The 25,152-nt window shown below is 36.8% G+C and overlaps 1 protein-coding gene across 1 annotated transcript in view; it reads right to left on the bottom strand.

The window, feature by feature from the left end:
* The window catches only part of LOC145664219 (uncharacterized), a 284,471-nt gene that overhangs the window by 104,246 nt on the left and 155,073 nt on the right, over positions 1-25,152 (bottom strand). Inside the window, exons 3-5 of the mRNA XM_081730676.1 lie at positions 22,641-22,751; positions 2,000-2,116; positions 1,263-1,360 (exon numbers count right to left, since the gene is read on the bottom strand). Coding sequence (XP_081586802.1) covers positions 1,263-1,360; positions 2,000-2,116; positions 22,641-22,751 — 326 coding nt within the window. The remainder of the gene's footprint in view (positions 1-1,262; positions 1,361-1,999; positions 2,117-22,640; positions 22,752-25,152) is intronic.

Below are 25,152 nucleotides of genomic sequence, written 5' to 3'. Positions count from 1 at the left end.
AACGTCCCATGTTTATACCCTTTAGGGTAAGGGAGACAATAATTAAGGCAAGTGAACTATGATGAAAAAATGGTGGAATGAGAATGTGGAAGGAAACCGGAGTATCCCGAGAAAACCAACGGACACGATGTTGAGCACCACAAAGATATTTGGCCGAGGATCGAACCAGAGACCACACGCAGCAGAGGTAAGCACTCTACCACTGAGCCACCGTATCCCTCCCTCCCAATTAAAAAAGAAGAATAATTTTTAAAAACACATACACAAAAAGCAATATCTTTCCTTCTTGTAACTGTGCATTCCATTCCTCATATTAGATAAAATATGTATAAAAATCTTTCGCCACAAAGGTTTCACAAGACGTAAATTTTGTAGAATTTTGTGTATTTTGTTTCCTTATACAACATGCAGGTTATGAAGGACAGGATTTAGTATAATCGTGGACTCCAAGTCACGAACGGAGCGTGAATCCGGTGCAGTGGCGGCTGCACAGAACATCGTTGTTTTGGGCTGTTCCCCACAATATATCCAAGAGCTGGAATTACAGCATCACGCCACAAGCCGAGGCTAACTTGATGTGTAATCCAAGCCATATGTAAGTCAATTGAACTCTTTTATTAGTGCAAATTGTAGGCTGTTCAAATTTCTAACCATTCATTCACTTCAAACCAGTGACACTTCTTGAGGCAAGTCGTATCGGTAAAATAATAATAATAATAATAATAATAAATAAATAAATAAATAAATAAATTTTATCGCAATAAGCTAAAGGAAGAAACCTTATCTAATGTATTCTTTTGTATAGCTTTCTGAAGCTGTATAATGCTTTCCTTCCTTAGCTTGTAGCAATTATGAGGCTTTCTTCCCTTAGCTTGTAGCAATTATGAGGCTTTCTTCCCTTAGCTTGTAACAATTATAAGGCTTTCTTCCCTTAGCTTGTAGCAATTATGTGGCTTTCTTCCCTTAGCTTGTAGCAATTATGAGGCTTTCTTCCCTTAGCTTGTAGCAGTTATGAGGCTTTCTTCCCTTAGCTTGTACCAATTATGAGGCTTTCTTTCCTTAGCTTGTAATGTAACTTCCCCAAGAGCACCACTGTTTCAAACTAAAAAACAGTGCAAGAGAGATTTTAATTGAAGAGACTCACAACACATATCTGTATGACTGTCTGTCAGTGATGCTTTACCGTGGTTATGAACTTTCAACGATTTCATTATTTAATATTTAAATTTAAAAAAAAATACGTGCTGTAGATGTATACTTACCTTACTTTTGTACGAAAAGACACTTGCTCTCCAGCTAGGACATCATCAATTCTAGAAAATAATCCTTCACATATCCTGGGTGTCAAGCCGGGTTCATCCTGAAATTAAAGCCAACACATCTTTTCATAGCACATTACATCGACAAATGAACAGATATTTCAGAGCAAATTCTAAATAGAATTACTTTATATTAAGACAGAACTGTATCTTTTGTACTTACTTCGAGGGAAAAAGGGCCCTTGTTAGTTTCGAACTCGACTAACACTTTTTTTTTTTTTTTTCAGCTGAAACCAGAACACAAACATCTTCAACTAAAAGTCACAAAACGTTGAAATAAATTATACACATACAGAGAAAAATTATCACTAAGACTGTTTTACGTATTTTAAAGCTTAAAAAATCGTATTTATAAGTTATTTAACCTATACGTTATCTATAAAAGGAAGTATTAATGACAATAAGAGTACTGTAATCTGCTCATAGCTCATAAGTCTCGCTTGAGAAGTGCACCAAATTCTAATAAACAAAATCTTTGTGAATTTATAGACGGACTAATTCCATTTAGCATCTAAATAAACTTGCACAAAACAAATATATTTTTTAGAAAAACTAAATAGTTATTCTTGCAAACTACTAATAAAAGAGAAAGAAATGTAAATATAGCTATATGTACTTATTAACTATGAGCATTAAAAACAAAAACAAATAAAAGAAAATGTGTGAATGAATTCGCCTACCTCTGTGCCCATCATGGAATAGGTCTTCCCTGAGCCGCTCTGGCCGTATGCCAGAATGCATGCGTTGTAGCCTTCGAAAACAGCTTCAAGAATTTCGGTACCAATGTCTTGGTAAATCTGGAAAAAAAAAAAAAGTTCTTGTTAATACATAAAGATGTCGCTGCACAATCATATAGATTTCAGTGATAGATTTTGATATTTACATTGTCATTACTTACATTGTAACATTCATATCTACAATGGTTTTAAATATGTAACAAAAACCTTTTAAAATTAATAGAATAATATATACTATAACAAGTAAAAGTTAAAAGTGTCGATTTTGTCACCCAATTGGACCACATCACAGAGATTGAATTAAAGCTTTAAAAAGCTTGTGAAAATTGGAAATAAGCTTTTGTAACATTTTTGAAAATATTTATTATTATTATTATTATTATTATTATTATTATTATTATTATTATTATTATTATTATTATTATTATTATTATTAAGCATTTGTTCACGATTTTACGTTATAAAGGAAAACCACCTTACATGATCCTGTGGTATCTACATCGTTCTTAGAATACAAGTGAAGCAACGTTGTTTGGTAAGAAACTCTTTAATTGATCTAAGTCTTGAATTTCAAGAGAAAAAATACTTTTCTCTAACGTCATATTCATTCAATCGTCTTGGCCAGGCTTTCTTTGATAACGTATGGTTGGTATTATTAGTTTCTCACGAGTCAAGAAAGATCTGATCTCATCTCGAGTCTGTTCTCGAAAACGAGATGAAAAGTATATTTTTCAATTCATGACGAGTCGAGACAAGAATCTCGTTTTCGAGACAAGAATCGACACAAGACGAGAAATATCACGATTTTGTGAACAGCATTAGTTCACTCAAGTCTTAGTTCTCAAACACTGCTTTAGTGTTGCACGATTCATAGTATAAAAACAATAAAGTGACCACTACCATCATGCTGCTTCAAGTATTAGTACTGTTCATGAGGAGACCACGTTTGGAAGGGACGGTATCATCAACATGCATAACATACACACGTGCGCAGATTCACTTCCTATGATACAGTTGTCATTCATCAACAACACCAATTTGGACCCAATGTAGACCTATGGTATGATATTGCCCATGATCCCAACTGATCGACCCATTCATGCTAGCCCGAAAACTGAATGAAGTACAGTATTTGACATTCCCGCAGGATACATGCCCGAATTACTGGAAAATGCTTCCCTAGCGACTCGCTGCAACATGCTCCAACAGCCGCATATTTCTATCAAGTACTCTTGCATGCGCACCGAGAGCGATATATATTAGGTGTTTAGGGTTTGGGTACAAAACCTCGCAGCCAGAACCTCGCGGCGACAACCTCGCCTCCCAAAACCTCGCCTCCCAAAACCTGGCGGCCCAAAATCTTGCCGGGCCGTTGTCACAGTATTTCATTTAAATCTGATTCAGTTAATTTTCAAAGAAGCAAAGGCAACCAAAAACATGTATTGGTCAGTGCTTACATTATCGGAAAATGTTTGTATGTACACGTTGTGGTCAGCACTCCCGTCTGGTCCCTAATTACAAACAAATTTGGCCTGCGTGTCTTTTTGTAGCGTGAGAGATTGAGAAATACTGTCCTCAGTCTTATTGAGAACGTCTTAAACACTGACACTAGCTGATATACCAGTTACGAAAATAGGATCAGGCAAAAGTTTACTTCTCGTCTTTTTTAATTCGTACATACTCAGAAAACAATTTTCCTGCACTGCATTTACGACAGTTCGGAGTACATTGTATTTAGCTTCTGAAAGGTCAAGATCATAGTATAACTCTAGCGCCTTAGTTGGTGTCAAACATTTTTGCTGTTGTAATCTTCGCCTCTGCTTCCACTGCAGCAAAACAAAGTTCTTCGGGGGATTTCGTTGCGATCAGCTGGTCGAATGGCTTTTGTAGCCTTCCAGAACACTAATAGCATTAGCAGTTCTCGTCGGGGGATTAACTAAATTACTTACATAGTCTGGCAACGAGCACAGCGAATCAAACCACTTTTCATATTCCTTCTGATCTCGATTATACGTTCTGTTGCATCTTCGCCACTTTTTGTTTATGTCTACGCATAATAGCTGACTGTATTTGTTTAGTGTGACATCAACATCATCTGAGCAATTGTTTAACCCAAACACCGACTGTAGTAAGGAATATACTTCCGCAGATTGATTTATTGCGTCACTTAACCTCTTCTGCTCAAAAACACAAAACACGCTTTGTTGTGTGTTATGGTATACTAAAGGAGTAACTATTTCCAAAATTTCAGATTTTTTGATCCAGTCCCATTGGAGATATTGGACAGCGAAATGTGCTAAATTGACATAATCCCCAACTTTACGACTTTTTTCAGGCCTTTGGGAGCAGCTACAGGTCTGTAAATTTTTGTGTATTAACTTATGACCCCGGATTACATGCACACTAAAATTCAGACCTCTACGTCAGTTGTTTCCTCTTCCGAAACATGTCTTTAATGTCCAAAAATATTGCTACTGCAGACCCTGATTTCACCCCCCTTCAAGTGATTTTAGGAAGAAATGTTATGAATGTTAGCTCTGCACGAGTTGCAGACGTCCAGCAATTTTCAATTTGGTAGGACAAATACGTGCTGAGATATTCAAAACAACGTAAACGCCTAAAATCGACAAAAAAAAAAAAAAAAACGCAAAATGGCGGCAGTCGTTGCGCCGCCAGGGACGTTGTAAAAAAAATAATTAATTGTGGTTTTGAAGTATCCTGATATAGGATAAACATTCATGAAAAAATTAGGTTTTTTTTGAAGATGGTCGAGCGGCAATTTCTTTTTTTTTTTTTTTTCGATCACTTTGCATGGATTGATCCTATATCAACAGTGAGGTATCGGAGATGTATCAAACGTTAAAAACTGTCATCTTGATGAGGCTGAAATACAGTATTACACTTACTGGCTTCCTGAATTAGATTATAGTACTCTATTCGAGGTAGGCTATATTTTTCAGCTTCCAAACTGAAAATACAACATTTAGTCAGAAGTTGTCTCCACATTCTGTAACACTGATACGTCTAGCAGTTGCTATACATTTGAACACACAATACATAACATACGTATGCAATAATGATTTGACAATATTTATGTATTGTGCAATTAAGGAAAGCTGGCGTCTGGCAGCTGCACATGATGTAAACAAAACGAAAGTAAAATCTGTTCGCCAGTCGCTGTAGCATTCTTCACGCTGTTTCTACGCAACCAAGGTCAGTTATTGCGCTGTTTCTGTGAGCTGAAAGTTGAATATTTTGTCAAATTGCATTACAAATAATCGTGTCACATTATTACGATACAGAATTATAAATTGTTAAATGTCCTAAAACGCCAGAGGTGCTGTCTCTACTGTTGCAGAACCTTTGGCAACAGCGCTTTCAGAACATCATCTCTATTCAACAGCACTCTATTCAACTGTCAAACGTCAACTTCCTTAGTCACACAGTACATCGGCCTATGTACAAAGGTATATTCATGAAAAAAAAAGAAGTCTCTTTTAAGAGGTGTGTTAGGTATGATCCAGACAGATTAACTACAAACTTCTAAATGATTCTATTGTTCGCATTTTCAAAGAAGGATACGCATCTCACGTGATGCACTGGAGGGAAAAAAATTTCCGCATTATCTTCCATACTTCATAAAAACATACGCATATTCTTGGGTTGACAATGATCAGCACGGTGTCAGTCTTCAACAGAAAACTCAAAACATAAATGTCAATCACCGTTGCCTATTATAGACAACTCGTTGTCAAAAATTCCTGAAGCACACACACAGATTCTTTATATTTAAAAAGAAAAACATTAGAAGACCTCAGCAAGAGAAAACAAAGAAAAATAAGAAAAAGCTAACTGACATTTTGCGTTCAAAAACAAAAGACGCTGAAATCAATAGCAGTGTTTCATCCTACTTTGCTAAATTTAGCGAGGAACATCAATTTTATTTTATGATATTTGTTACCTACGAATATATATGATATCACAGATGAAAACAACAACGTAAAACGAAACAGGAAAAAAAATGAAAAATTGATTTTCTTAGATCCACTACTACCAAAGGAAAAAAGTTTTGCTTGACGAAGAACCAGAAAAAGTCATAAAAACAAATATGCCGTGACTGTATTTGTATAGGAAGAGGAGTCCTCTTATACACGATACATAGGTTTCACGAAAGCCAATCAGTGGAGTTTTTTTAAAGTGAAAAAAACATATAAAAGAACATTCTCAAAAAATATTAGATATATCACAGGACACAGTCAGAAGGAACATCATACGTACCAAAGAAAGACATAAATCTACAAAGTTTGAATAAAATAAAATGAATGGGTATCTAAATGGAAATACGAATTTCATACAAAATGAACGGTGAAGTACTAGTGTGTATGTATTAATAATATGCATGACTCAAATAAATCTAAACTAGGGTTGCCACCTTCTAGTAAGCATAAAGCAGAACACGCTTATCCAAATGGTGAGAGTGCCGGTTCCCAGTGACGACGCTAGATGGGAAGGAGCAACGGGCGGGCACCCCCTGTGGCATTGCCTACTCCTCTATTTTAAAGTACGCTCACACATGTATTTTAAAGTACGTCAAGTAATATAAAAGTATTATTTTCAGTATATGCAAACATAATTTTGCCCCTGAAATTGTCGCTGTCATCCTCTTGTCAGCTCAAAGAAATTAAAGCTGGCGTCGTCAGTGCCGATTCCTCATACACAACTTTGTACATGAAGAACTAGCCGAACCTACGTCTTGATAAAAATCGGCAAGGGGTACCATAATGGAGAAATTTATCGATTATTTTTTCAAAATCTCACACCGTTTGCAAGATTTGAACCTACTTCATGTTGGAGTTTCTAATTCATCTATGATCAGTGTTTTCTTTCTTCTTATATGCAGTATGTAATAATCAAATTTATTACACACACAATTAATTATAATGTCAGTGATATATGGTGTTCATTCAGCAAAACACTCCAAACAATAAAGATTCATCTTAGACTAGAGAAATGGTTATCCTTCGTTTTTCATTCTCTTTTGGCCATGAAACAAACGACGGAGTGATATACTAACCCCGTATACAATTATGTGGTGTTGGAATGTATAACTCGTAGGATATGATGCTTTACTTTTTGAAAATTTCAACAGTTCCAGTGTACCCCCAAAAAATGTAATAAAGAAATAACGGCGATGTTTCTTTTTTTAAATATTCAATTAGAATTGGACGATCTACACAAACTTTGGAATCGACCAGCGAAAACGGCACGTTTCTAGCTCTAGTGGTTTTCGAGATGTCATTGTCGAAAGGATTGAAGACAAACATATAAACTTTTCTTAGGGGACAAACATATAAACCTAGCATTTTAATATACATATATATAGATAATACAAAGAAATGCCTATACATCAATTTTAGCGTGAAAATGAAAATTTGTTGTGGCAAGGTAGATTGTAGTGGCAATATAAGGATTATTACAAGATTAGGATTAGGAAATAGATTACTGGGCTTTTGGCATCTATGACCATGTTATCCCGTCACGTATGAGGGATGACATTCATCAGCGATCATACTATCCGAGGAAAGGGAAAGAAGAAAGGATTGGGGAAGGAACGAAGCAGGCTGTGACCTGTATATTAGGTACCATCCTGGCATTTGCCTGGTATGACTGAGGAAAACCTTACTGAGAATGCCTGGCCTGAAAAAGCTTTTGCACTTTTTCGATCGAGTGTCCCAACCAGGAATCGAACCCGCGACCGGTAGCACCAAAAGACTTAAATTAAAAACACAAGAAACAGAAAACTCGTAGCATCGGCTTGTTGGAGCTTACTTGAACAAAGGTTATGAACCATTGAACCGGTACAAACCAAGAATAACATCGTTAGCAGTGATTTCACTGCTGTCAAACAGGAAAACATTTTAATGATAAGTGTCATATCGATATCTCGATATCATTAGTACAGATCGTGAATTGAAATTTACAAGTCATTCGCATATTTTGTAAGTATTTGAGATAACTTGGCGTCCTGCCATACAATCGTAATGTTACCAAATTCCTCAGAAGACACCTTGAACGAATGAAGAAGTTTTAGAGGACTTCGATGGTTCCAAAAATAAATATCAAAAAAAGAAAAAAGTTACAAGCAATTGGTCATGTTTTGCTCCATATACACTAAAAGAAATAGATATTTTCCATCGCGAAATACGTTTGGCAACATAGCGCATGCTCAAGGGTAAGAACTTTACAAGATACTGCAAGATAGGTATGGTGTATTGGTTTGGTTGTGGCTTTATGTATTTGCCTTCCATCCTATACAATGAGTTGTATCTTCCCTTCTATACCTCTTTTTCTCTGCCTCTAGCTGTGTTGAAATTGTTATTTCATTTCCAGGTTTTGCATTAGATTTGTCAGACTGTATTATCAAAGATCTATCTTTATCAAATGGTTATAAAGTATGTTAACACGAGAAAATATATTTAGTCTCCAAATTATATAAAGAAATAAAACTGCTCTTGTAGGCTTAAAAGAAGAGGATGCTTCCGAGTTTCGTATTTTGATAATTCTGGATGCCATCCTCGTTGACAAATTTTATTTACTTTCCTCTGAAGTTTCTCTCTTTCTTAGCCATAACTAGGCATAGGAAAAAGAAGATTGTTTCTGGTTGACTATAAAGCCAATTAAAAGTTCACTTTCCCATAAAACCGAGTTCAGTACGAAGAGCGTACTATAATGATTTATACTTTCTTTTCTCGTTCCAGGTGCAGTGGACCACTTCAGTTGGGAAGGCAGTCGCAGGCAACTACGACCTTCGTCTACCAACTGGGAGCATCACTGGGAAAGGGGATGACAGCAGCGCCCTGTGCAGCCCATTTCCTGAACCCCTGTGAGTGTTACTAACGGATAACATATAAAGAGGTTATGAGGGACAATCCTGGACGTTGTGGTTCCTGTGGAAAGAGAGCATGGTCGCTCCTGAAATCCATAGGCGATTTGTGGCAGTGTGTGGAGAACATACAGCGATGCAGACAAAATAGAGTACAACTAGACAGAAGGTTGGAAGTGGGTAGCACCTCGACGAAAAAGAAGAGCAGTTCTGGAAGGAAAGTGACAGTGATAACACCAGCCATAATCGCTGTGGTAGACAGGACCATTCAAGGGAACAAATGCATCATCTTCTCTTAAAAGGAGGCTAGCACAGGGTTAATTCAATGTCATGTGCATGTGTACAGGGAACTTGGGGAACGCCATGATCATGATCCTAAAGATTTCATGTGTGGGTTTGTGACTGGTGAGGAAAACTGGCTCCACTGCCTTGACCCGACGACAAAGGAGGAATCAATGCAGTGGAAACATCATGACAATCCACCACCAAAGAAATTTCGAACACCGTTCAGCTGGAAAGCGTATGGCTATAGTGTTCTGCGACAAGAAAAGCGTGATACTGATCGACTGGCTGGAAGGTGGAGCTACGATTAACAGTGCAGTGTATGTGCAGCGCTGTGCTATCCAAAGGAAGCGGCCAGTAAGCTGGGCGAAAAGAATGCTTCTGCAACATGATAATGCATGTCCTCATATCAGCCGGAAATCCACTACTGTCACTGATCAATTAGGGCTTACAACGCTGCCACACACCCCTTAGTCTCCGGACTTGACTCCCAGCGATTACCATCTGTTCGGGGCAATGAAATAACCTCTTCGTGGTCATCGGTTTGCAGATGCTCATGAACTTGAACAAGCTGACTAAACATGGGTGCGTGGGACTCCAAACAACTGGCTGCTGGAGCAGGCCCAAAACCAGCCACAGAGCTTTGGGGAGGCATGAATATGTTAGGGGGGGGCAAATCATTAAAAATTTCTTACAAATATCTAAATTGTGCATCTTGTATTGAGGTCTGCAGGGGCCATGAAAAGTTCAGGGGGGACAGCCCCACTCTGGTTGCGGGCTTGTGCAGGAGAGTTTTTTGAAGCTGACATACCGCTGGCCAAAGTGCTTAAAAATAAAGGAAGATTATATTGTGAAGGTGAACATATCAGTTACTGTATAACTTGTATGAATATGTCTGAAAAATAAGTGTAAAACATTATAGTACGCCCCTCATGTAATTGGTAATTGTTTACTTCTTTTTCATTGAAAGGGCGATTTAAGAAGATGAGCTTCGAGAAAATCAAGAAAGAAATAATTTTGAGAAAATTGTTATTTCCTCCTTATTTTTACGATTTTTTATTGTCAACCATTGTAGATGATAAGATAAAAGAAGCATTCTTATTTCGCATGAGATGATGGACAGAAATCTTATTAATTTGTCATAACTGTGTAAAATACTTGGTTACGCGAAGCGAAGATTAGGCCAAACGATGCAAAATTCTTAATTTTATTAACACCATTTTCAAATGTTATCGTATCAACAAGATTACCATTTAGATAAATAGATAATGTACAGATATATGATTTATACATGTTTTGTTTAATTATAAGGACGACATATGACCCAGTGCGATTGCTCCCATTGCAAATTCCAAATTCGTTTGGATCTATATAGGGCGGGCACAAAGTCGCTTCTTCCGAAACAAGTAAGACAAGAAATAAGCAAGCTATCACAGAGGGCAAAGCCATTTTGAACTAGAACTGGCACTTTTGTGTTTCTTAGTGTAGCTGGGTCTGGGAACTATATTTTCGTACGTGTTTTGTTTGAGAGTTGTTTACTGAGTGAAGTTGTACCGAGTAGTATAATGAATCACAAATTAACAAAGGAACAACGTGTTTTTGTGCTACAAACTTGGTGGGAGCATAACAAAAACACAAATGTGGTAACAGCAGACTTCGGGAGATTTCTAGGTGTGGAACCACCACTACGCCATCAGAAACCTGAATCAGCGATTCCAGGTTGCAGGTTCTGTGTATGATCTACGGCGAAACAGACGCCCACAAAGTGTACAAAATGAAGGAAACACTGAACTTGTGGCTCAGAGTTATGTATCTGGCCCGAAGAGGTCTACCAGATGGCATACATGTGACCTAGGGATGACACGTAACTCCATAAGGAACATATTAAAGGATTTGAAGATGAAACCTTACCGGTCAAAGCTTTTGCACGCGTTGCACGAATGTAGTCCGGACCGGTGTGTTGACGTCTATGAGTCGTTTCCCATTTCGATCGAAGCTGACAGAGACTTCTGGAAACGAATTTGACAAATGAGAGCTCATTCAAGATGAGCAGTCACATAAACAGACACAATTGTGTTTATTGGAGTGATATCAATCCACACGATATTGTGACAGAAGAATCAACGTCTCTGGTCTGACTGTTTGAAGGGTGATATTTAGAGTGGATGTCGTAGGACCATTCTTTTCTGAAGGAACTGTTACCTTCAGATGATGCAGAAAGTTCTTATTTCAGAACTTGAAAATAGCCCTGTTATGAAAACATTCATATTACAACACGATGGAACACTGCCTCTCTTTGATATTGTTGTGAAGAATTTCTTGGTTCAACATTTCGATGATCGTTGTGGTACTAGGGTGCAGCGTTTTACCACTTTTTTTTCGGAACGAAATGTAATACCTGGCAAAAGTGGCCCACTCACATGGACAGTACAGGTATAGATTTTTTTTTTCAAATCGAATAATATCTTCTGTGAGAACTATTGCCTCAAAGTTTCAAAATATCACTGAAAATTACAAAAAATACCAAAGTTCTTCATGAATTTTAGTTATGTTAAAGTAAACATTTTTTGGTTAAATACATGTTAGTTGTTTAGAAAACTGACATTCAAGTATAAAAATACCAGTTATGTGCCATTGGGGGGAATAGAGATGCCTCCTCTGGGGCCAGAAAAGGGGGCAAATTCAGTACATTTAAGTGGTTGTGCATGTCCTCGCTCACCTGGTTATATAGCCTGTCCAAGCGTCCCAGAGTCTACCACGTGGAGGTGGCTGCACCTAGGGCTCCTGCGCCAGTCCTACCCAACCAACCAACCATATATAGGGACGGATGAACTCATCCAATTCGTCACTGTCAGGAAAAATTGTCACAAATTGGGACTTTGATTGCAATTTAGACACAGCTTGCCTAGAAAGTAAGGTTGACCTGATCATCCCGTTCCTAGCATCACTGCCACATACTCGAAAGGCTGCTTCAGTGATTAATTTCACTATCCGTTCTACTGCCATCGTGTGGCATGGATGGACGGTGGAGAATCATTCTGGCACAGTGTTGTCAGAAAGTGAAAATTTGTGCATGAGCTATTTGTTTGATACCGTCCTTAGAACTGGTGGTACAGTTATTTAAACATCAGTGCTTTCCCAAAAGATCATTTCAGTGCAATCTTTCGCCTCAAAATTCAGTCTGGGAATGATGTTATATCTAATAGTGTTATGAAGATTCTTTGCTTCGTGTTTTCGAGCACTAAGAATCTTATGTAATGCATTTTGTCGGACACCTAGTAGACCATCAGTCATCATGGCGAAAAGACAATTCTCTGGGAATGCGAAAAATGCATTCGTCTGAATGGATGAACGGATTACAGCCTGGTATTCATTTGGTAAGTATCTAGGCCTATGAATGGTCTCAAAGACGTGACCAGGACCATTAGCAATGGAAGACTTGAGATAAATATCTCAGGTCTTTACTGAGTTTTCTGAGCCCTTCTGACTATGATGAGGTAAGTCACATTTTATTGGTTTGAATGACACCACTGGAAACTTTTCACAGTCAGATAGTTTTGAACCTATGGGGCCTGTGTAAGAATAAGGGCTTGAATTAGCGCCAATATCGTGAAGAGAGCTCGGAAAGGCAGTTCATTAAAATGCAAGAGACAAATAGCCTGTTAGTTCCTTTAATTTTCGACGAATACCTCCTTTCCAACCAGTGTTAGTGCTTGTTCCATCACACCCAAGAACCTCTACTTCATCAAGGCCACCTTCGATTTGGTTTATGATGTACTCGAAAATAGCCGTGGTCTTGTCATGGCCAGAGCCAGAGGATGGTGTCACGTCACCAACGCATTGAGAGTTAGGTTCAGCCACAAGTGATAAGTGCTCTTCTCTAACGATGCCTGCGTGTGTTTTAGTGTCATCGTTTGGACCATCAAAGTATAGGCTTTTAATGGGATCATCATTTCTAGAACTTACTTTTAAAAATTCGGAGCAACTTTAAGTTTCGCACGCCTTATTTTGCTCCTGTTCACAATTAAAGCAGAGTTATGTTACTAGATTGTTGAGAGGTTATAATTCCAGCCTTTAAAGCTGCCTGAAGCACAGTTGATGTTCTATGTGCCACAGCCCTTTCGCTTACATTGTATCTCTGAGCAATCATAGCAGTTTCAGTCAAATCTAGCTTCAGTTAGATGTTCTGTCTCTGGGTTTGGTCTCTTCCTCAGAAGAGCTTTCCTCTGCTTTCTCTTCAAGGTCTGCTTCATTGTCACTGAAGTCATTTTTGTGATATAATAAATAATATTGACTTTTTTAAAAAAAGGAATACAGAATTTTCTGTGAAAATAGTGTTTAGCAAACTATTATCTGTAACGGCCAATTCATATAAGCTGAAGGCAACAGTAACCAAATATAGCGCTTGAGAAATGGCGTCCAATTTGAAGCGTATCCGGCTCGTTCCTGATAGTGACGCTGAGTTACGCAGATCGGGACAGGAGAAAGGCGTTCCAGTATTGTGAGGTGGAGGGGTGGGAGTGTCATGGTAAAAAGAAACAATGCTCTGCTACCACTATGAACCACCAGTATAAGAAAAAGGCAAGAACGAAAATAGCTGGAGAGACGCTTAATTGTACTGAATTTGCCCCCTTTGCCGGCCCCAGAGTAGGCACCCCTATCCCACCGCAGGGACATATAACTGGCATTTTGAGACTTGAATGTCAGTTTTCATAGCATCTGGCATGTATAAATCCAAAAATATGTTTACTTTAACATAACTAAACATAATGAACAATTTTGGTATTTTTTGTAATTTTCAGTGGAATTTTGAAACTTTGAGGCAATAGTTCTCACAGAAGATATTATCTGATTTGAAAAAAAAAATCTATACCTGCAACGTCCATGTGGATGGGCCACTTTTGCCAGGTATTACATTTCGTTCCGAAAAAAAAGTGGCAAAACGACCCACCCTATTGTGGTACTAAAGATTGGTCATCCCGTTCATGTGACCACACACCATGCGACTTTTCCATGTGGGATATCGTCAAAGACGAAGGGTTTTCCGGGCAACCGTAGGATTTGAATCACTTGAAGCAGCTAATCGAAAAACCATTCGAGCGATTGGATGCCAATCGCCGGTTATGCCATGATATTTGCATATCAGTGCTGAAGAGATGTACCTTGTGCATTGGACATGGTGGGAGACAGTTTTAATAGTATTTGTAAGTACAATAAAGATTGTCAAGTCACCTAGTTTCTTTTATTGTATTTCTTCACAAATTAGGGAAAGCGACTTTGTGTCTACTTTATATATAGGGGGCAATTGTCCACTAAATGACACTCCTGTATGCAAATAAAAGTTTAATACTGATTTAGAATTTTAGCAATGTAATTTTGTTTTCAATTTAGCTATGTAATTCAATATCCTCATTTTAAGCAATTGAAACAGTATTTGGTGATTATAACAGAGTAAATCCAAAGGAAAAGCTCAGTTATAAAGTGACTCGCACCGGAAATTAAACCCATAACAACCATTCAAATAAGAGACAATTATAAGTTGAATTGTACTTAAAATTTTTGGGACGTGCAGAAAATAGTTTGCTACAAACTCACATTGTAATTGGTATTTTATTTTTTTTTTTCTGTTGTCTCTAGGCAGTTTCGTGATGGCATATTTTTTTTCTTTTTTTAAACAAAGCTAAAAAAAAATCTTAAACGGAAACAGGAGGAACAGAGAAATCATGAGAAATTAGAGAGTAAAAAAAAAAAAAAAAAAAAAATACAGAAGCAATTACTCGCTTTCCACGCAGCTCCTTTGCTTTTAATCAATTTATCTCACTTATCGCGTGATCCAAGACAACTTCAATTCCCCCTTCTCCATGTCGACAATTTTATGCTCTGCTTAAAAGCGCTCCATAATCTGCAGTTAGTAAAATTTCTTCTCTCACTCCCAGGTGGCGCGACGCTCAACTATTTCTGTTATTGAGATGAATCATTGTTCACAAAAGGAATAGCGAGCAGTCATCTTCAAGACTTGTCAATAATTATCATCATACATTTCTTTGTGTGTGTGTGTGTGTGTGAAAATGTTATATTTATAAACTAACTTCCTGCTTGAATTTTCCTATTTCTAATTGAAGAGTTTGTTTCTGATCAAAAAAGATCCAACCTATTTCACTCAAAAATGTTCTTGTAGGCCTTATATCTGGAGAACCACTGGCGTCTCTGACATGTAAAATTTTGGGTGAGGGGGGGCATCAAAAAAGTGATTTAAATGGTACTACCTAGCAGTGGCGGCCGGTGGATTGTGGATTCGGGTGTTGCAGTGCGAGCGATAAGAGACAGAAGATATAAAGTTGACTCATTGACTAATCAGCATAACTTTAGATGCAAATGCTATGTGACATGTTAAATTAAATTAAATTCTGTTTTTAAAAAATAAAAAAATGCAAAACATTTTATCCGATTAATCACCTTAATTAATTAGTAAGTTCATTTTCCTCTCTTTGATTGGAGCAAATCTGTCTAATACATGCTGGTTGAACTCTGGTATTCTTATTGTAAGGTCTTTTTCGATGGAAAGCATAACCAATGGTGATAATCTTTCTTGGGACATTCAATTCCTTGAAAGTGTCAATTCTTTCTCATGTGGAAAAAAAACTTTTCGTCTTTTGCTGACGCCAGAGGTACTGTTAATATTAATTTCAAAGCTTTGTAGATTTACTAAATATTTTTTCTAGATTATTGCGAACGACTCATTCTAGCAAACTCAGTCCTTGACAGTGATCCGAATTCCTCTTCAGTGTTGACTGAAGAGAGTTCGTAGCAGAGATTAGTGTTATAAAAAAAATGTACATTGAACACACTTTATTCACAGTTTATCCAGGAAAATTTAAAATGAATTGAGGAAATGTATCTGGTGCAAACAACACTACTGCATAAGATGTCCTGTAAATTTAAACTGGAATTTTTTTTCGAACACTCTCCTGAATTACCCTTTGCTTGTTTTGTCTAAGATTTAATTGCAAATTTTTCCTCAGTTGAAAGCTGGTCAATGTTTCTTGTAAGTTATTTACAGAAGTCATGGTATACAATTCATTCAGAATTTGTAGGTTATTTACAGAATTAAAGCACACACAATAAAATTAAACCTAATAATTAAAAACCCAAACAGCTGATACAAAATAGGTACTGGTATATGAATTCCGAATTTCACATATTCATACATCAACACACACACACACACACATACATACACACACATGTGCGTAAAAGAAAAAAAAACTACATTCCAAATCATCCGTCTTGCTTGTTACGCAATGCACGATGAACACAATATACTTCCACATGAGTCGAAACAATGCCTACCAATGTGATATGTTTTGGAAAGGAAACCTCGAAACCCGCCAGATGAAGGATCAGCATGTAACAGAAGCCAAAAAAATCAAAGAACATCAAAACAAACAGTACTGCCAGTTCTACACCCAGAAATATTAACTGGGAGGGGTCCAAAGTATTTGAGGGAGGTCCAATACGTCTACATAATATGGAACCTGAATTATATTGCACCCGAAAAGACGATAAGTAATTCTTACTTACTATCACCTATATTTTTAGAAAAAAAATGATAGAACGATTATTTTTATAACAAAAGAAGAGTACATGATGAGGCGTAAAATAAAATATTTAGCCTACATCAATCGTTTCTGTGTTAGGAAAGTATAGTTTATTAAGAAAGTCTACAAATGTTAGTCAAGTTTCGAAATTTTTGGGAGGTCCGGACCCGGTGGACCCCCTCGTGGCTACGCCGCTGAGCATTGCTAATTAGTCCCAAATTTAATGTGGCGTTCCCCATCATACAGTTTTATGTGGAAATTACCAAGAGTATAAAATATACTTATTTTATAAAAGAAATATGTTTATACTAAAATACTATCCACAGAGGGGGGGGGGCGATTCTACATACTGACTTATTAATATTTGATTCACAAATTACTGTAGAAGAAGCCTTCATTATCAATATAAGCTAAGAATTAACTTGTAAATGTGGGTCTACTTTCATTTGTTTTCTCCTCTACTAGATATTTTCTTTCTTATTTTGTAATTTTGCAATCACTTTTTTTAATTGCCATTATATTGATTTACTTCAGTATGGTCCCGTAATTTAAAAATATGAATTCATTAAAACAAATTCCATTTGTTAATTGCTAGTGAAAGAAAATTCAGAAATCTTATTTAGCGCGAAGAACCTTCTCGTTCATTGGAAATCGTGCTGTGTTGCAGAAGCACTGCAACGACCAGTTCCTTTAACTTCTGAGATAGGGGAAAAGAGACTTAACATTTGCTCCAATCCCCGCGCTGAAGGAATCTGGTCGTTGCATGCTCGCTGCAACACAATGTAAATTACAGACTCTGTGAAGGATTATTTTTCGCTTTTTAAAATGGATTAACGGAACGGAGAGTTACAGAAGTAAAAAATATGTTATTTAAAGTGTATATATGCAAGTATTAAAAAGTATTTTTTTCTGTTCTTTACTACTATTGATAATAATATTTTTTTCTTGAAATACTTTGGTCGTTGCGCAACGATGCAACACTTACATTAGCCGCCACTGCTACCTAGCCCAAATTGTTTATTATCTTCGATTCCATTTGTTACCTATCTGCGTACCTTCACGGACCCTCTAAGGTATATCAAGAACTCTGTAATAATCGTTTCACAGCCTGAATATTATATTAAAAAATAAATATAGTTATTTATATGTTATTCTGTCTTTAGTAAATAAATTAAATTAGCATAAAATATTGAATATTTTGTGCTTTAAAATATTGGGGGGACGCGTCCCCCCCCCGTCAGAGACGCCCGTGTGGAAAACTACATATAGTGTAGCAAAACGCAAACTATCACTTAACTCAGTATGATGTGCTTACTCCGTAGAAAATACGAAAACTCGATTTAGGGGCCGCTCAAATATTTTGTAGCCCTTGATCCAAAACAATATATTTCAATCAAAAAAAATTTTACAGACCTTATATCTGAAGAACTACATATAATGTAGCCAAACCCAAACTATCACTTAACTGAGATGACGTGTTTATTCCGTAGAAAATGCGAAAACTCGATTTAGGGTCCGTTCAAAAAATTTGTGGCCCGTGATCCAAAAACTAATTATTGGCCAAGATCGCAATCTTTTGATCCACTTTTCTTATCATTCCTAAAATTCTTTTTATTTTATTGGTGAAACGAAAATTTGATATTGATATAGTTCTCCTGTCAATGGAACATGTTTCAGTGTTATAGAGTATGTTATGTAGGGTAATACACAAAAACATACGAACGTGAAAAGTGTCTGATTTGGAGCTTTAAAATAACACAAAAACCGATAACCATTGAAAATGGCAAATGGTAGTTGAGAACAAACTACTAAAATATGGTCTTTAACTCGTATAAGAAGAAATCTTGCGTCAAAATTAATGGTAAAGGAAAAGTACTGTATTTTTAAAATTTTGGGAAGAAATAAAATTGCTATAGATCTATCGATATTTGTATTCCAGCCGTATTTTTACCAGAAATAAAGAAAATGATAAAATAAATTGCGTTAATATCTACGTATTATTGAGTTTGACTCGAACCCACGCACTGTACAATGAAACTGAGATATCTGCAAAAAGACTATTGCTTATTGAGCAAAATAGGAGATAAAACACTCCATATTTTTGAATGAGTCATATTAGCTTTTTTAATGTTAACAAAACTGGACGAAACTGAGTAATTAAAACTTAATTTCTCGAGATTTTGTTTGGATCTATTTCCTTTCTTTCCAGTTAATATATGATGACTAAATTTAGTGTAGCTGAAGGAGCAATATAGCAGCCCAATATGAGATAGGGATTTGTGACGCGCATGCATAAGTGTGGAAGGACACAACAGAAAATCCATATGAAGCTGGATTTTTTTTTTTTTTAATAATTTTAGGAAACCTAAAAATGGATTAAAAGATTGCGATCTTGGCCAATAATTAGTTTTTGGATTAGGGGCCTCTAAATTCTTGAACGGCCCCTAAATCGAGTTTTCGTATTTTTTTACGGAATAAGCACAACATACTGAGTTAACGGATGGTTTGGATTTGGCTACACTATATGTAGTTCTCCAGATATAAGGCCTACAAGAACATTTTTGATTGAAATATATTGGATCTTTCGATTAAAAACAATAAATAAAATGGTTATCGTATCTTAATAAAAAATAGTAATATCGTCTATGCAAGTTCAGAAAATCGTCAACCTCGTGAAAAGCAGAAAATTTTACCATCGTTAATGGGGTGTTCACAAAGAATCGATAATAATAATAATAATAATAATAATAATAATAATAATAATAATAATAATAATAATAATAATAATAATAATAATAGACTTCTAAACTACGCTATGTGTAAGTGTCGAAAGTCATAGAACAAAAATGAAATCTTTGAGTTTTACGTCCCACGGTTATGCCGGTTAGGCTAAAGGAGACGGTGATTATGAGAAATGAATGAAATGGTGGAATGAAGAAAGTGGGAAGAAACGGGAGAACCCACGCACACGGTGTTTGTCCACCACAAAGTTCACTTGGCGGGGACTGGGATCGAACCCGGGACCCTAAGCACCAGAGGTGAACGCTCTACCACTGAGCCACCGCGGCCCCAAGTCATAGAACAGCTTTGCCCGTCTGTCGACAGGTATCAGAGCAAAAACGTAAAAGTTATAGAGAAGCCTTTTTTGCACTCGATTCAGTGTCTCAATAATAGGTCCTCCGCTAGCACCCTATTCAAACCGGAAGTGGTAGAACTCAACTGTTTCCGATTTCAACGTTTATCGCCAAGAAACAAAAACGGCAACAGATAGAGACGAGCTATTTCTTGCAATGTATTCAGGGTCTTGAGAGAACATACCATCACCATTGGCAACACTCTATCGAAAACAGAAGTGGTTGAAATTGAATAGTACTTCCGGTTTCAATACAGATTTTCATAGAGCAAACAGTGTAAAAGATATAGAAAAACGTTGCTTTTTTCAATCGATCCAGCGACCCCAAAATAGGTTCCATTTCGTCTGCTAACCCTTTATTCAAATCAGAAGTGGGAGAAATTAACCATTTCCGTTGATTGTTATAGAACAAAAAGGGTAATAAATGTCGCTTTGTGCAATCGTTTCAACGTTTCAAGAGAACATACCATTACCAACTCTACGGAATCAAAACTCGTTGAAATTTACTAATATTCCGATTTCAATATTTGATTTTCATGGGGGGGGAAACGTTAAGAAATATCGAGAAGCTGTTTTTGTGCAATTGATTGAGAGTCCCAAGAATAGACTCTATCTCCTCCGTTAATCCTGTACTCAAACCGAAAATGGTAGAAATCAAAGTTTCCTGTTCAACGTTGAACACCATACAACAAAAATGATCATAGATATTTTTTTCAGCAATAGATTCGTCGCCTCAAAAGAAAATAGCAAAGACATCCACAATAATCTACCAAAACCGGAAGCGCTGGAAATTTAGTAGTACTTCCGGTCATAGAACGTACTTATTTTCATAAGAGTAAGAACAGTAAAAGATATCAAAAAGCTGTCTTTTGAAACAGATACAGCATCTCAAGAATGAGTTTTATTTCCACTTTTATCTATCTGTTTAAACCTGAGATGATGAACATCTACGATTTCCGGTTACAGCACTGATTACATAAAGGATTAAAATGAAACAAATATCGACAAGCAGTTTTTTTTTTTTTTTAATATATGGATTAAGTACAACAAGAATATGTTTCACCTCTGATTTTATTCCTTGATTGCAACAGAGACTGATCGACATCAATTAGCACTTACCCGGGATGTACTTGAACCTGAACCCACAAAGTGTGGGTGATGTATATATTTCCTGAGAGCTTAAGTCAAGGTCAGATCAAAACCTGTTACCAAAATTGGGGAGGTCTCATGCATTCCGCTAGGGGACAGCACTTTATTAATTTTTATTAAAACCTTTAAGAGTGTCTATGAAGTCCATTGCAACCCCGAAAAATCTGAAACGGTGAGACAGATATGAAAACAGAAAAACATATCTTCCATCATTTCAAAAGTACAACGTATCAAAGTAAAATAAATTGTCCCAGGGTCCCCCGTAGGGTCCCAGACGGGGCCCAACTTAAAATATTTAAATGGAAAAGGGGCCAACTTACATATCGTATGAAAGTTGTGTTAAATGAAAGAAGATAAATCAAGTCTCGACTCTCTACGATAAGGCTGTGCAAAATAGCGGTGGGTCAAAATGCCAATACAAGCGACATTGAAAAGTCTATGCCCACTCCTATTAATCTGAAACGATGAGACAGGTGTAAAACAAACAAACAAAAAAAAAAAAAAAAAAAAAACAGAATGTTTTAACACGCTTGTGTTGAAACCCCACCGCCCACCGCCATTTTGCACAGGCTTATCATAAAGAGTCGAGACTTGTTTCATCTTCTTTCACTTAACATCAGCTTTCATACGATACTCAACTTGAACCCCTTTCTCATTTCAACATCTTCGGTTGGACCCCGTCTGGGACCCTGGAACATTTTTTTACTTTGAATCATTATACTTTTGAAATAATGACATATCCATGTTTTTGTGTTTACACCTCTCCCACCGTTTCAGATTCATACGAGTCGCCATAGACTTTGCAATAAAGATTGTGTTGATATTTTGACTCACCGCTATTTCGCACAGGCTTATCGTAGAGAGTCGAGACTTGATTTATCTTCTTTCATTTAACAAAAATTTTCATACGATGTGCAAGTTGACCCCTTCCCCCTTTTCCATCTAAAAATTTTGAGTTGGACCCCGTCTGGTACCCTGGGACAATTTATTTTACTTTGATACGTTGTACTTTTGAAATGATGAAAGTCATGTGTTTCTGTTTTCATACCTGTCTCACCGTTTCAGACTTTTTGGGGTTGCAGTGGACTTTATAGACAAGCTTAAAGATTTTAATAAAAATTAGTAAAGTGCTATCCCCAAGCGGAATGCATGAGACTTCCCCAATTTTGGTAACCGGTTTTGATCTTACCTTGACCCAAGCTTTCAGGAAATACATACATACACGTTGTGGGTTCAGGTTCAAGTACATCCCTAGTTAGTTTCAATATTAATCTCTACAGAGCAAAAACAGTAACATGTAGCGAGTAATAGCTTTTTAATATGGATTCAACGTCTGAGGAACAGGTTTTGCCTTTGATCTTATTTCTCTATTGTAATCAGCAATTATAGATGTACTTCTTTCAAGTTTGTGTATTGAATTGGGAGTCTATCATAGTTTCACACTGTGAAACGAAATTCACTTATTATTATTTTAAGTATTTAGCTTTATCTAAATAGAATGTCCATGTCTCTCACAATGCTTGGCTTATATTGACTTACCATTGCTTGTGACACGTAGCTTTCCTCTTCTGGAAACATTGAATTGTAGCAGTAGTCAAACAGAAAGTGACGAACCCTATCCCTGCTCTCCGCTTCATATTGTTCGGAAACCTAAAATTAAAAAGAACATTAAACGATATTTACATATAGGTGTATTCTATTCATATATATCGTATCGTGACATTGTATTTAGAAGCAAAGAATTTTAAAAAATTAAGCCACAGAAAAATTAACCTTGCTGCGATCAAGCATGTTGCAATGGTGTGGTATTTTACTATTTGAAGACATTATGGAATATTCTATTTCTTATTAACACGAAAGGTCAGCAGAGTGAGCACGGGGATGCTCAGTGATATTCTAGTAGTAGAACATTGTAAATGCTGTTGCTGTTTCATATTCGGAAATTGTACGTATTTTACATAACTATTATTGACTTTTTTTTTTTTTAGATTGTCGTTGTTTACTATCGCTTTCTTGCTCGACGTCATACTTAGCATCGTTACTATTGACAGTCATTGAACCTCTATCGTTGATTTCTGTTTAATCTTATTACTTAAAAGTCATTGAGAATAATAGGTCAAGCATTGCAAGCAAGAACCTAATATTTCCACAAGTAGCTCTATATATACATAAAGTTCAAGAGTCGGGCATGAAAAAATAACACATAGAAGCAATACTTATGACAATAGCTGGATTCATATTCTGGCTTCCTCTGGGACAACGAAATGATTTTAATAATAGAAAGAACAACGAACACCGTATATACTAGCAGCGGTTTCAACTAGTGTAATCCATGAGACTAGACGAGAAAGAAGGTTTTGTCGTTTCGTCGTAAATTTTGTAGAAGTCTTGTCTCGTTTCGGTTTTCAAAGAACTTTTCTTCAAATAGTCTCGATTCTCGGGAAAATTTTCTAGTTTTGTTTCGAAAATTTTCTCGTTTCGTTTCATAAATTCATGTAAAGAATTTTACTTTTTTTTTCTTTTTTCTTTTTTTTGCTTAATTTCACCTAGATGCTGACTTGCGTATCTTCAAAAGTACGCTCTTCATTCGTATTCATACAATCATTTTTTTTTAAAAATCAATTTATAGTTTCTATACTATGAATCATGTTACACTTAAAGTGTGCTTGAAATCTACCAGTTGGGTGAACTATTGTTCCTCATGAGACTAGAAAAACTTCTTGTCTCGTCTCAAATTAAAAAAAAATATATTTCTTATCTAGTGGGCAACTTTATTTCCAACCTGTGTTCCGGGGAAACTCAAGAGCCGAATGGGGACGTCATCATGTACTGACTTCTTTTTAGATCAATAGCAAGCAAGATCGCTCGATGGAAAACTAAATAAATTGTGAAGTTCTGTAGATTGAATGTTTCATGTTTTACACTTTGTTTGGAATATCTTATAATACATTAGAATCATTTTCGCTGAAAATATATTAATACAATAGCCTAAAAAAACGACTTAATACAAGATTAAACCTTCAATTCAAAATACACTATGTGATCAAAAGTATCCGGACACTTGGCTGAAAATTACTTACAAGTTCGTGGTGCCCTCCATCGGTACGGCTGGAATTCAATATGGTGTTGGCCCACCTTTCGCCTTGATGACAGTTTCCACTGTCGCAGGCATTCAGGTCCTGGAAGGTTTCTTGGGGAAAGGCAGCCCATTCTTCACGGAGTGCTGAACTGAGGAGAGGTATCGATGTAGGTTAGTGAGGCCTGGCACGAAGTCGGCTTCCAAAACATCCCAAAGGTGTTCTATAGGATTCAAGTCAGGACTCTGTGCAGGCCAGTCCATTACAGGGATGTTATGGTCGTGTAACCACTCCGCCACAGGCCGTGCAGTATGAACAGGTGCTCGATCGTGTTGAAAGATGCAATCGCCATTCCCGAATTGCTCTTCAACAATGGGAAGCAAGAAGGTGCTGAAAACATCAATGTAGGCCTGCGCTATGAGAGTGCCACGCAAAACAACAAGGGATGCAAGCACCCTCCAAGAAAAACACGACCACACCATAACACCACCACCTCCAAATTTTACTGTTGGCACTACACGCGCTGGCAGATGACGTTCACTGGGCATTCACCATCCGGGGCAGGGGATTAAAACTGAAAGATTTCATGGTTTTTTTTTCAGTTTTCAATTGGCAAGGGGGATTAAGTAGCACATCGTTTGAAAGCTGTTGTTAAATGAAAGAAGATGGAACAAGTCTCGACTCTACGATAATCCTGTACAAAATGAGAGAGAGTCAAAATGTAAACACAAACTTAATTGAAAAGTCTATGGTCACCTTGAATCCAAGATGGCTGCTTAAAACCTATGTTGAAAGTATAGGCACTCCAAACTGCTGAAGCTAGGAAAACTAAATTTGGCATGAATATTGATCAGTAAGCATAGGTGACGAAAAGATACAAAATGTTCAAAAACGCGACATCTTAAGTTCAAAATACATGCATGTCCGCATGCATGCCCGCACTAGGTATCAGATGCATGTCCAGCTCAAACCAC

This window comes from Thermobia domestica, chromosome 11 (assembly GCF_964235325.1).
Source record: "Thermobia domestica chromosome 11, izTheDome1.hap1.1, whole genome shotgun sequence".
Taxonomy (NCBI): Eukaryota; Metazoa; Arthropoda; class Insecta; order Zygentoma; family Lepismatidae; genus Thermobia; species Thermobia domestica.
Note: the sequence above shows the minus strand (reverse complement) of the source record. Positions and strands in the feature narration are given on the sequence as shown.